General features: G+C 39.6%; 1 protein-coding gene across 8 annotated transcripts in view; it reads left to right on the top strand.

The window, feature by feature from the left end:
• Nucleotides 1-13,064, top strand: part of DGKQ (diacylglycerol kinase theta) — a 103,918-nt gene that overhangs the window by 36,525 nt on the left and 54,329 nt on the right. For 7 of the 8 annotated variants that reach the window (XR_015701007.1, XM_087741997.1, XM_087741998.1 and 4 more), the window contains exons 3-6: nt 2,315-2,414; nt 7,309-7,394; nt 8,048-8,173; nt 9,619-9,772. Coding sequence is in view for 7 of the 8 variants with exons in the window: in XM_087741997.1 (XP_087598123.1) it covers nt 2,315-2,414; nt 7,309-7,394; nt 8,048-8,173; nt 9,619-9,772 (466 nt within the window). In the remaining variant the exon portion in view is untranslated. Of the gene's footprint in view, nt 1-2,314; nt 2,415-7,168; nt 7,197-7,308; nt 7,395-8,047; nt 8,174-9,618; nt 9,773-13,064 lie in introns of those variants that run through there. The other variant, XM_087742002.1, reaches the window with a different exon arrangement.

Genomic DNA, 13,064 nt, shown 5'->3' with positions numbered 1-13,064 from the left:
GAACTTTGGGCAAGTAGCCTTCTTCCACCCAGTCTGGACTTTTATTTTTGGAGCAGCTAGAGCGAGAAAACACCTTGGGCACATTACCTCCAGAATAGCTGAGCCAGGTAACTTGTATGTTACTGTACAGGGAGGTTTGGTTTTTTCCTTTCCCCTGAAGAAGTAGCATGAAAGTGCAAGAAAAGCGGGCAGGGATTATGAGCCTTGAACTTAATCTGAGATAGTTTTATTAAAGTTCCTCAGGCTCTCCGGGATTTTTTTTCCCCAAGGATCTATATTCTTTTTATAAACATGCATTATATGACTAGAGTATTCCGATTTAAAAAAAAAAAAAAAAAAAAAAAAAAAGCCAAGCTGCAGAGAATGAAATTTCCATTTGGGTTGATGAGAGTAAGAGATGGACCCCAAAGCATAGTTTGTCTGTATTTTTAAATCCCGAACTCGTACGTAAAGTAAAAATTTGAAGCTTTTGGAGGCAAGGATGTTTTGTAAGATATCACGTTGGAGATACTGATACGAAGTCCTTTTGGTAGGCTGGCTGGCAGCCCAGGGTGGTGAGGAGGCTGGGGTCTGGACAGGCAGCTTCCTGGTCACTCAGGGGCCAAGGGTTCCTCCAGACAACGCGGTCTGCTGGGGCAGTCAGCTGGTGACTCTGCTTGACCGCTCAGCTGCTGTGCATGATCTTGTTCACATCCGATAACACAGGCGTATTTCATACCTCTCTTCATCCTCCTTTACCTCCCAAAGATTAATTCTGAGGAGGACTGGAGGAACCATACGCTTTGCAGTCTGGGGGGGAGTGATTTTTCTGGATTAAACTTGCAGCAGTGTTCCTTTCTCCTTGTGTTACATCTGGCAAAACTTTATCTCATTTTTTTCATTGCGCATGCTTGAAGTGCAGGATTGTTTAGTGTAACTGTCCCCATGCTTTCAGAGGCAGAAACACTGGTGGGAACTAGACATTTATAACTGGAAGTGACTTTTCTGGGTCATCAAATTCTGTGTTCCCAGTTTGCTGCTAGTGGTTCCCAGGAAAACCCTAATATACAGCCCTAATATACAAGGAGAAAAATTCAAATCCTGCTCAATAACTTTGGAAGATTTACTAGTATATTTGGAAGGAAAAGAATCTATCCGTGACTGAGTATCTGCAGTCATTATTTCCAACTTTTTACTGGGAATGGTTAATTTCATTTCACACCTAAATAACCATTTATCAGCCTTTTCTAGAAATATTTTTTTTTTTTTTTTGTGATGCAAAAACCAGAAGATAAATCTATGTTTGTCGTATCAGGAAGGGCATGTGAGATGCATAATACTAAATATTTAAGTCATGGCAATGGTTTATGGAAGTACTTTGGATTCTAGAATTTTATAGATGCAATTATGCTTTTTCCTTCTAATGTGAATGTCAATTTAACAAAGGTGTGTCTTGTAGGAAGAGTGGTCTCTAGAACAAGTATACAGCTCAAATATGCTTTTCATTCTTCACTTTGCATCTTTTCTTCTGTTGTTCTTTTGGTACTGTCACTTCTAGTCTTCATTATTAATCACTAAACAAGAAAAAAACTCTACCTTTTTCAGATAAGTGAATAGCATAATAGAAATACATTTGCTAAAACTCTTGGTACAGCTCTTAGCAAGACGGTATTGGAATGTATCATCTTCCACCTACAGTCCACAGGAACCGCAGTGTGGATGTACTCCAAGAGCTGGATCTCTGTACCATCCAGGCTTTGAAGCTTCGGGGGGCGGGGGGAGACCAATGCTTTTGTCCTCGTCAGCCCGTTGGCTGGGCTGTATTCGGAGAAGAGGTGAAAGGCATGTGGAGGGTACTGGACTGTGGCAGCACTGAGCTTTTAAAAATTGTCTTGACTGTGTCTTTAGGGTGTTTTGGGTACATGTGCAACTATTACTCTTTAATCATCCTTGATTCAATTAAGAATACTTAGGAGAAGAACTGTGATGCCAAGTAAGTCGCACAGCACTGAACCCAAAGGAAACCTTTGGATTCGTGGCACTGTGAATCACCAAGAAGCTGAGCAGCACTTAAAAGTGTACACATTATGCATTAAAATCCAAGAATTTAAAGAAGATTTTAAAAATTATTTAAAATAAAGTATTTCAAATATATTTTTAAGTATGATTTTTTTTTTAAAAAAAAGGATGATTTGCCTATATATTTGTTCTCAGTCTTCGTTAAGTTTACATTGTATATACTGTCCTGTCTTGCATGATAAAGTAGTTTCTGTGAATTGTAACTGGCACTTTGAAAGTTCTGGCTGATGATGTCTTACGCATTCTTCATTGGCAGGTTCCAGTTGCACACTGTTTTGGGCCTCCAGGACATTACAAAAGAAAGTTTTGCACTGTGTGCAGAAAGTCACTAGAGTCACCCGCTTTTCGATGTGAAGGTAACTTAAGAAACCCTACTTGTATAGCCATCTGTGTGTTACCCAGTAACGTACACTTTGCTTACGCTGCATACCTTGAGGGTATGTGTGTATACACACACATATGTATATATGCACTTACTGTGTTTGAGAGGTTTTTGGGTTGTTTATCATCCACTCATTGATCGTGGCAATGCGTACTTCAAATTAAGGAATAATAAATCAATAACCTTCAATAAACAACAAACTTTGTCACAAGTGTATGCTCTTTCACCTTTCCTCCAATTTACTTTGAGCAAGTCTATGGTGTTGATGGTGTGTAATGAATCCATGGCTGAGATGTGCAAAGAATGAGAAGCTATTATGGCAAAAGAAGGACTTCTGCTCTTGATGTGATTTATTTCTGTTTCCAATGGAAGCTTTTGATACAGGGAATCATAAGGTATTCATGTTTCTAAAACCTCCCCCTTTCTACAAAAGAATGGAATATAACTTTTCCGTGTTACTGGTCTCAGATATCTGTTGCTTGTAATGGGGATAAGGTGCCTTCAATGGAAAGATATTTGAAAATATTATTTGTCAAAATAGTACTGCTCTGAGTGTTCTGACATGGATTCTCTGAAAAAACAGTAATTAAAGAAATCACCCAAACACCAGAATTTTTGTTTGAAATACATGTTGGGGTGAGTACTTGACTGATTTTGACGTGGGGCAACTCTGTAATTCTCCCTTGTCTCCCCTGTCTTGAATGTCTAGTAGTTGTTGTTCAGTTGATGATGTGAGGTTGAAGAGGATTTAGTATTTTAAAGGACTATTACCTGTGAACTGTTTAAAAAAAGGACGGAGTCTACTGAGAGGAGAACCAATTCTGTAGGGATTTGAGATGCTTTCAAAATTGCTGTTATGCTAAAGATAATGTCTTCTTTAATATGGTTGCCTGGGTGTATGTGTAGGGGAAACATATCTCTTTGATTAGGGCATTTAGACTTATAACGGTGCAGTGTTTTTGTTTCTGCTTTTGTCTGGTGAGTTGCATAATGAATCTAAACTATGTTCTTCTGACTAGTGGGAATCTGTCACTTAATATAGTTACCACGTGAGTTGGATGATTTGGTGGGATGGTCAAAGCGCTACAGATACCATGGAGTCTTTTCTGATGATCTGTCTTAATAAGCCTCAGCACTTGTCTGGCATGAGATAAACAGAGAATTTGAAAAGAAAATTTTCGCTAGCTATGTCCTCTTAACTCTTGAAAATAGCTTTAGTTTAGTGATCTGTTTTAGTTCAAGGTTTCTAAATTTTGCTTTCATATTCTCACTCTCTTAATTCTACTGTATTAGTGTTGTACCTATTGCGAGGGAATATTTAGTTTTTCAGACGTTTCCATTTAAGTGTTCTTAAACAAGAAACATGTGAAATCAAATGTTATATTTAGGTATTACAAATGCCTGGACATTTTATTTTTTTTTTCTGGTTCAGTGAACGTTCTGAATTCTGTTCCTCACATGGATTAAACAGTTTTCTTGTTTTGTGTGGTGTGACTTGTTTGCTATCCCATTTTCTGAATACCAGTAAGTCTACAACTTGTTTCTCTGATACGCTTCCAAATGTAGCTTGAAAAGGGCAGTTGAGGTTCATAAAATGCACAAGATTCCTCCTTTACTCTTCAGAAATACTTGCAGGATTTGTTTTAGGAATCAGCTGTTTTAAGCTGTAGAGCTTTTAAATCCAGATGGAGATGTTGAACTTTCTTCCTTTTTTTGCTTACTTCTAATGACTTAGCTTAATATTACAAGTCTACTGTTGGTTATGATGTTCTCTTCTGATACTGAAATTTAAAGAACTTTTCCTGGAATCTTTGCCATAATTAAGACAGAAAACAGGGTTAAGATGAAGATACCTTTTCTAAGCAGATGATTGACATAAATGGATGTACTTTGAAAATAATTTAACTTGTTTTGGATTCTTCATACCTTACAATAAAATAAATTTTCTTGAAAGGAAAATGAAAATTTTCAGACAAGTACTAAATGCTGTGGGTGCATGATGGGGCATCTGTTCTCAGAAATGAGCATGCTTGTATGTTAACCCCTGATGAGAAAAGTACATACACTTCATTGCCAAAAATTATAATATTTGGACTCCAAATTCGGCTGACGATTACTAATTGCTTTGGATACCTATTTTTGCTGCAGAATTCACTGGTGACAGTTGAACCTGAGCTCGTGATGGTGAGAGTTGCTCTCTCTTTTGTTTCCAAGGAGAAGGACTGGAAAGAAAAAAAAAAAAGGAAAGGGAGTAACCCAAATATTTTTTTTTTAGTATTGGATCCTTTATAAAAGTTTCTTATTAAGCATCAACCAGGAGCAGCAAATTTACTGGGGAGGGAGGCAGTTAACATTTTAAAGGTTATTCTGCCAAGTTTATGTATCTGAAATTAACCAACTTGGGTTTTTGGCAATTATAAAGGAACGCACAGCACTTTCATGACTAGCTTGAGCAGAAAACTGTCATTCTGTTATGAGTTAAAGAATTGTGTAGATTATGGAAGGGCTGATAAGGATGAAACTTCTTGTTGTAGGCCCTCTGATTTGTCTTGATCTTTACATGCTAAAAACTTCATCTTTCCTATCAGTGGGTTAGCTATCTTAAGGGTTTAACTTGTGTGACACTCCCGCCCTTCACACGCACACATTTTCTTACTAATTCTGAGTTGGGGTTGGTGTTAGAAGCAGCAGATGTGAATTAAACCAAGGGGCAAAACCCCCTCTGTGTTCTTAGAAAGCATAGCAAAGGCCATCGTGCTTCTGTTAACAGAATTAATGATAAAAATCCCAATGTTTTTGTTAATTCCTTGAAGCTGTAATTTGGTCTACAGAAATTTTTACCATTAGTGAGGTTATGACTCAAAGCATCTAGCTTGCCTGGTAGCGGAATTGGCAAAACTGCAAAATATTCCCGTTATATCTATGAAAACGGAGAAATGTGAGTGGAAGAGGGACTGTGTCACACCTCATGTGAATGTTCTTGAGCTCAGTGAAGGCATGCAGTATGGGGAGCTGTACGTAAAATCTTGTGGTTGACTTAGTAAGCCCTGTTAAAAGAGGCTTTGCTTTGGTGTGGTGATAGATCATGGTCTTCTGCGGGGTTAGAATAAGATAGTATTAGTGTTGATCGCTTTTTCTAGAGCCCAGAGAGTGATTTCAAAATGAGGTATTATTCTCTATGTAATTTAATACTGTTTTCAAGATGTTTTCAGACAACGTAGCTAACATGCAGTTGCCACCTTACAATCTTCAGTTTACAGTCTTCAGATTTTTCTGATGTGCTTGGAGCAATAACGTGTTTGAGCAGAACAGAAAAAAAATATTTGAAGAATTTGATGCTTGCCTCTTACTTTCATTTACTTGATGAAAAATCGGATGCTTTCCCAGAGTACTTGTATACACAAGTCTTTAAAAGCAGCTAGAGGAGGATCTTTTTCGTCCATCTGTGTCTATGAGGTCCCTAGAGAACTTTCCTTACTCTTGCAGTAATGAAGCTAGGTACTGAGATCTTTTAGTTGTATTTTTTTCTTAATGACTGATCCTTTGCAGCATAGCATTGTAGCTGGGTTTTTGGTGTATATTCTCTTTTCTTTCATATCTGATACTTCAAGTCAGCTTTTAAATAATGAAGATACTTTATCCAAAACCAAACTTGCCTAAAACTTTACAGGCTTCACTAAAACTTCTTCCAGCTACAGTATCTAACAGGTATTTTGGAAGAGAGTGTTAAGCTTGCTTAGGAGAGTGCACTGAAAAAATTATTTTCCTTTTCCTGACAATGAAATGGTGATTTACTGTATGCAGACATAGCTTGGACAAATGTCTGAGATTAACATACCAGTTCATTCTGGTCAGGTTTCAAATTAACTCCATTGAGTGTCATCTGGCAATAAAAAAGGATTTATTTCCTGAGTAAAACACGCTTTCTGGCTGTTGCAATCTCCAAGATTGACGTCCTCCTGTCATTTCGCATGTTGTGACGTCGGCGTGTGTCGTATCACTTCGCAAACACAAGCGAGCCCGCGCCAGCGCAGGCGTGCGGCGTGGGTCGGTGGCAGACCCGACCTCCGCCGCGTCTCCCGCGGGACCGTGGGCGAGACGGGGCTCCAGGCTGGGGGCAGGAGGGGTGCGCTGCTGCCTCGCTGCCGTTTCGGCGGCGGTGCCTCCTGCTTTGCTGGGGCTGGGGACTCGAGCACACCTCGCCTCTTGTTTCCTTGTGCTTCTGACGGCTGCAGGGATAGCGAGAGGGGCTGTCCAGCAGAAAAGCGTCTCCTGTTTTGAACCCACTCGTGAAACACCCGCTTGCTCTGCAGTAGGGTTTGGAAAAGGGTTTGAAAAGGGAACAGAGTATTGCATCAAGATGATGACTACTTTACACTCAAGACTTGGTGGTATTTGGACGCAGAAGGAGAACTTTCTTTCTGTTAATGCTTCTAACATTCAGCTTTTTATGCATTTCATTAAATCAAAGTAGACTTCAGGCACGATTATAGTGGGAGTAGGCAGCGGTTCCTGTGAAACTGTGAGACTAAAGCTGTAAAAGCCAAACAGTTCTTACAAATTTAACTTGCTGTATTGGAGGAAATATGGCAAGTGCTTAGGAGCAAAATTAGCTCAGCCTTCCCTTGTACTTGCTGCATCAGTTTAACACAAAGGAAATGGAGCAACAGACAGGACGATACTGATAAACTTCTTTTATTGCCTATCTTTGCTGAACAGAAAAGAGCATGAAAGAAAGAAAGTATGGTGCAAAAAGGTAGTGGAGGAGTATTGGGGGGATGGAGAGAAAGAAGGAGGGAGGGAGGAAGGAGCTGCAAAAAACCCAGGGTTTCCAACTTAAAGAAGTTTTCTTGTTTTCATGCTTTTAGTTTGTGAGCTACATGTGCACACAGACTGTATCCTGTTTGCTTGCAGTGACTGCCGGCAGTGTCACCAGGATGGGCACCAGGGCCATGTAAGTGTGGGTACCTCTGCAGCAGAAAGTGGGCACGTGTTTTCGCATTTTTGCTGTGAAAACATGGGCTAGAGGAGGGGGAGGAGTCTTGGCCTTTTCTTTCGCATGCTGCCAGTTGTCAAAGCACTTTTGTTCCTTATTGGCAGGCAAAGGAAACGTGTGGCTTCAGAATGTATTGCAGATAGCGAGATGAACTTAAATTCTGACATATTTGCAATGCTTATTGAAGCCATGCTGAAAAGTCTGTGCAATGTATACAATGTCCTAATTAAAAAGAGAAAAAAAAACAAAACAAAAAACAAGCACCTTATCTAAAAATTGGCGTTGTAGAAGCTAGCATGGAACTCTTTTTTTTCTGTATGTTGAGCTGTTGGCTGCATTGTGTCCCTGGGAAACATTATCATGTTCCTCAGGCTTCCTGCAGTCTGTCTGACGCAAGACTGCCCAGCTTCTCACTGTAAAATACATGCATAATACTGACCTTTCAGGATTTTTTTTTTAGTATATTGTTTATATATATACTCATGTATACTTAATGTCCTAGTCTGTGTTGCTGTTTCCTCAGAGCTGTTTGAATTGCTAGTTTTAAAGTTGGGTTGAAGATGCTTCTGTATCTGTTTTGTGTAACGCTAAGTCATGATGTGTTCCCCCAGGATACTTATCACCACCACTGGAGGGAGGGAAACCTTTCTTCAGGTGCTCGTTGTGAAGTCTGCAAAAAAACCTGTGGCTCTTCTGAGGTGCTCTCTGGCATGAGATGTGAATGGTGTGGCATCCTGGTATGTTGTGCTGTTGCATATATTTGTGGGAACCATATATAGAGAGAGGTATATAAGCACATGCTTATTTAAACACTTTATATAAATATACTTTATTTCTACACTTTATAAGTATGCTTTATATACACTTCATAAATACACTTCATTTATACACTTATTTATATAAATATATATATATATACTTACGAGTTAGATGGAAAATCTGATTTTTTTTAATCCCCTCCAAGTCAGTCATTAAAATGAGCAATTCTCAAAATCACAGTTAAACTTTATGTAAATCCAATGGAATTAAAATTTAACAGGAACTAATCATTGTAGATTCCTGCTTAGAATCCTGCACTTTTCCTTTGTGAAATCAGAATTTCTTTCAAATCACATGAATTCTGACAGGTCAAAGACTTACCATTCTAATATTCTTATTCCTCTTTCAGTGTAGAACCTGTGTGGTTGGGTTTTTTTAAGCTGTCAATATTGGTTTCTGTGTTTTTCTGTTCACATGATGCATGTTTCATTCTTTGGCAACATGATGGTACCCTTCAATAATCCTCATGAAAGCCACAGCTTTTCACATACTGATATACAGTCTGCTGTGTAGATAACAATTGGTCCATCCATTTAATGCTACCTCTTATTGAAATATGATGGAAGTGCAAAGTAGCACCAGATGTGGTGGGAACTGAAAAGTTTATGCAATAAATCATTTATTTGCCACTTAATGCAAGATGAGGTACTCTATGTAATAATAATTTAAAATGAAACTCTGAGGTTATTCAATATTTAAGGTATGATTTGACTAATTTAAAATTTTTTAAAAATACTGTGGGTTTTGTATTTTTGATGTGATTCATAATTTCTGAGGTGGGAGGGGCTGTCTTTGAGAACAGTCTAACAGATGTAACATGCTACATGGCTACATGTAAAAAGGTATGTGTATTCAAAAATGGCAGAAGATCTTGCACAAGTGTAAAGGCGGAAACTAGCCAGTCGTGTTTTGGAATAAAACTCCAAACAGTGTTATCTCTGAATCTGCAAGTGGGAACAGCTGTGTAAGAGGATATTGCTGTTTTCAAGCTATTCAGTGTAACTTGCCTACCTTTCCCACCTCCCCCTGTAAATATCCATATAGAACAGAAGATCCAGGTTTTGAGCCAAAACTTTCAACTTCTCCACATAGCTGTATAAAAACCTTCAGTTATTAACAGAGCAAGTTTGTAGTACTTGGAGTTTCTTCACGTGTTAGGACTTTGCATTATTGGTTATATAAAAACTGAACGGAACAAATGAAAATCTAGGGTGAAAAATGGGTCACTCATTTCATGAAAGTGATTTACAAAAGGTCTGTATATGTCCTAGCCTGAGTTTTGCAGTTCCAGTGCATATTTTGTTATAAACAAATCTGCTGTCCTTGTGTCTCACTAAGTGTTAATTGATGCTTCTATTTATAGGCTCATGCTGCTTGCTACATAATTGTCACACCAGAATGTACTTTTGGAAGATTAAGGAATATGATTCTTCCTCCAAGCTGTGTGCAGTTATTTTCTCGCAACTTCAGCAAGCTGCATTGTTTTCGAATATCAGAAAATTTACAAACAGAACCAGGTAAAAACTTTCAAAGTTGAATGCAACTTATGGATGAACATGTTTAACCTAGCATTGTAATTCACAATTACTAATTTTCACTGGCTTTTGTGGCAATGCTATAACTTCTTGCTATTTCTGGGACAGGATAGAGATTTTTAAATGCAGACTGCATGCACAATGCTGAAACTTCCGTTTACTGGTGCAGGGCAATTTGAAAACTGTTCTTTAAACAGTAAGCATACAGAAAGTGAAAACCTGAAATCCAAAAATTTGCTTAGCAGGTTAGTGTTGTCACCGCTACAAACACTTGCTGATATACATGTTGGTTTATATTTGGCATATCATGTATGCAGGCATTTTTATTTGCCTCTGATTAAGCATCTGCCCTTTTAAGATTTCTGTGCTGAAAGGAGATCATGTATTTAGCAGGGTAATGTTCTGCTGCCATCTAGAGTGTATGTTTGTTTAACAGCTCTTTAGGAACAAGAGAATTTTTTTAAGCTGCTGAAGTATTTTCTAATTTATATTTTGATTATTATATTCTTGTGAAGCCTTTCTTTTGGTGCTTGAATACAACAGGAAAACAAATAAAAGGTAGGCAAAATATAGGTCACGGAACTTAAATATTTGCCACTACGGTTTTCTCAACGTGACAGGTTGTTCTTGAACTTTCTGCTTTGAACATGTAGGTTTGGTTTTGGTGAAGGCAGTTGATCGCTAGCAGGAGTCATGCGTTCTCATGTGCAGAAGCTATAGCAGGCGTCCTGCTACTGTGTAAACTGTGTGACCCTAAGTCTACATAACCTCAATACGCTGAAGTGACCTATGAAAGTGTGAAGGGGGAGAGAAGGTTGCTTTTGGTGTTTGGCATGTTTTTTCAGCAAGTTATTTTTCTTTATAATGATTTTGCTTGTTGGTAGGGGAAGGTGAAGTACAGCACATGCTTGAAAGTCATGGGGTTTTTAATGCTTCCAACATAAGAAATACCAGAAACAATCAATCTGGATGAGCTTGGTTTTGCTGGAAGGCTCGTTATGAACCTTGATTCAGGTCTATTGTTAGGTATTCTACAAGTGTCCCAATGCCTTCAGTGAAGATAAAGTTGTTTTATTATTAACAGAAGTTAATCACAAACCTTTTAAATAGCCTCTTTGGGTGTGACTTTTCTGATGTTAACTAAGTTTGTCTTTTAAACAGTGGTGTGTTCTTTTAATACATCAGACTTAAACTTTTTGCTTTTTAATTTTTAAATCATCTCCAAGTAGAAGTTGAACACAGACCACCTTGAGTGAAAGAATCCAAGGTTACAGCTGCATCTTCTAGTCTCTTCCTTCATTATTTTACATGATGGAAGAGGAGGTTTTCCATTTCAAGACTTTGACTACATGCTAAGTATATGAGTTCATGTTATGGATATTCAAGTTTTTTTTGAAGTAGTAATGTTTTTTGCATTCCTTTTTAATTATAATGTATGTCTTGTACTTTGAATTGAGAGAATGCAGTGCAGATCAGTCATTAGCTGGTGGTCAGAAACAGACGCATGGGGAAGGGGAAGTACTCAGTAAGTTAATTTGGACCATTTCCCATGCTTTAATGTGATATGAAGAAAAAGGAAGAAAACCCACCACATTTGCAAAGCCAGAATGCGTTTTTATAGTGTTTATCCTGCATTATACCCAGATAAAATACAGCAGCCCCCTGAAAAAATCTCTTTTCTAACACCAGATCTCTTTTCTGCCGGTCTGTGAGAATTTCTGTTCCTTGGGCTCAGCTCCCCGTCGCGTGGTGGGCAGTGGCCTCCCAGGGTGGAGGGGCTGCTGACACCCAGGGGAGCAGGGGCCCAGCAGTGGGGATGCTCCCCTTTCCTCCTGCTGCTGGTCCCAGGTGTACCTCTGTACTCGATGGCTTCCCCCAGCACTTAACATCTTCCTTTTTTCATGGTCAGTGGGCCACAGTTGTGGCTCAGCACAAGGCATGGAGAATAATATTTGCAGCGTGGTACCTGCCTTGCAGTCTGCTGTGCATAAGGTGTTTTGTTCTGATTTTCCTTAGGCGATGATGGTATGCGACACTTGTTTTAGCACCTAGGTCTCTGATGTTCAGGTACAAGTCCGGTGCCTTCACGCGTGGCTCCTTCTTACGCCATTCATATCCTAAGGAGGCTTGCTTTAAGACCTGTTGCTGGTGTTTTGTCGCTCTCAGTCATCTGCTGGAGATCAGCTGTCTTCAGGTCTCTGCCAAAGGCACTGAATACCATCGCTACACAGGTCTTTCCCTCTGCCCAAATTCTTCCTTAAAGGCAGAGCTGGGAATTGCCTTAAACTAATTCTCACATCATCCTGCTTTGAGGGAGCTCAGTGCGCTGGCCTGGTAGTCCTTCTTGTTACCCATGTTCACAGAACAGATCTGCATTTTCTTTCAAAAACCCACTAGGTCCTGGCATGTGCCGAAAGTTACCAAGATGTGTCATGGGTCCAGCAGGTCACTGACACTCTTCAGGACGTGTTTGAAGCTCCTCTGAGCACGGAGCAGCTCAGGACAACTGCCCTGAGAGTTGCTGCTGCTTTTCCAGGGGGAGGCATAGGCTTGGGATGGCAGATCTCGTTCAAGATTGCTTGCACATTAGGGATGTTTCCAGGGAGCAAGGAGCATTTCAGCTTTGTTTAGGATAATCAGCACTTCTGTCCTCACTTCTGTGGGACATGTTGCGCAAGCATGTTTGTTCAGAAGTCCTCACACCGTGGCATGCACAGAGGGTGCTCTTCTGTTGCCACAGCTGATGAAGGGCATTGCTCAGAAGATTGTGAAAAGACCGGTCTGTGGTACCAAAGAAGTGTTGGCGGTCACTGGATGAGTTAACTGCTGCAGGCACAGTTCTTCCCAGGCTGATGGTTGGGAAGTGCCAGATGACTTGTCCTAGGCAGAAAATGCACACATCATTGTTGACCTACTGGGCAGCATTTGTCCGGATTAGCTTTTGCCACTGAGTAAATGCTAAGCTTCATGGCCAACATTCAGTGAATATCTCCATGCTGAAAGTGGCTTTTCAAAACTCTTGGACTACCAGGGGAAGCAATGGTAGAGCAGCTATCTCCCCTTCCTCCAACTGACTCTTGTCTTAGCATATTTCAAAAGAAGTCATTGAACTTCATTGGGAATAGTTTCAAGATGCTGTTAGTGTAGATTTCCCTACTATACAGACTGAGGGAGAAACAGTAATAAAAGAAAGATGTCAGCTTCTTCCCATCTAAATGTAGAAAAAGGGGAGGGTTGGGAGCAATCAAGAATTCTTCCTTTTTTTATTGTTGTA

Source organism: Nipponia nippon, unplaced genomic scaffold (assembly GCF_047370975.1).
Source record: "Nipponia nippon isolate SJK-2023a ecotype South Korea unplaced genomic scaffold, ASM4737097v1 scaffold_8, whole genome shotgun sequence".
Taxonomy (NCBI): Eukaryota; Metazoa; Chordata; class Aves; order Pelecaniformes; family Threskiornithidae; genus Nipponia; species Nipponia nippon.
The sequence above is the reverse complement of the archived record's forward strand: the minus strand, read 5'-3'. Positions and strand labels throughout refer to the sequence as shown.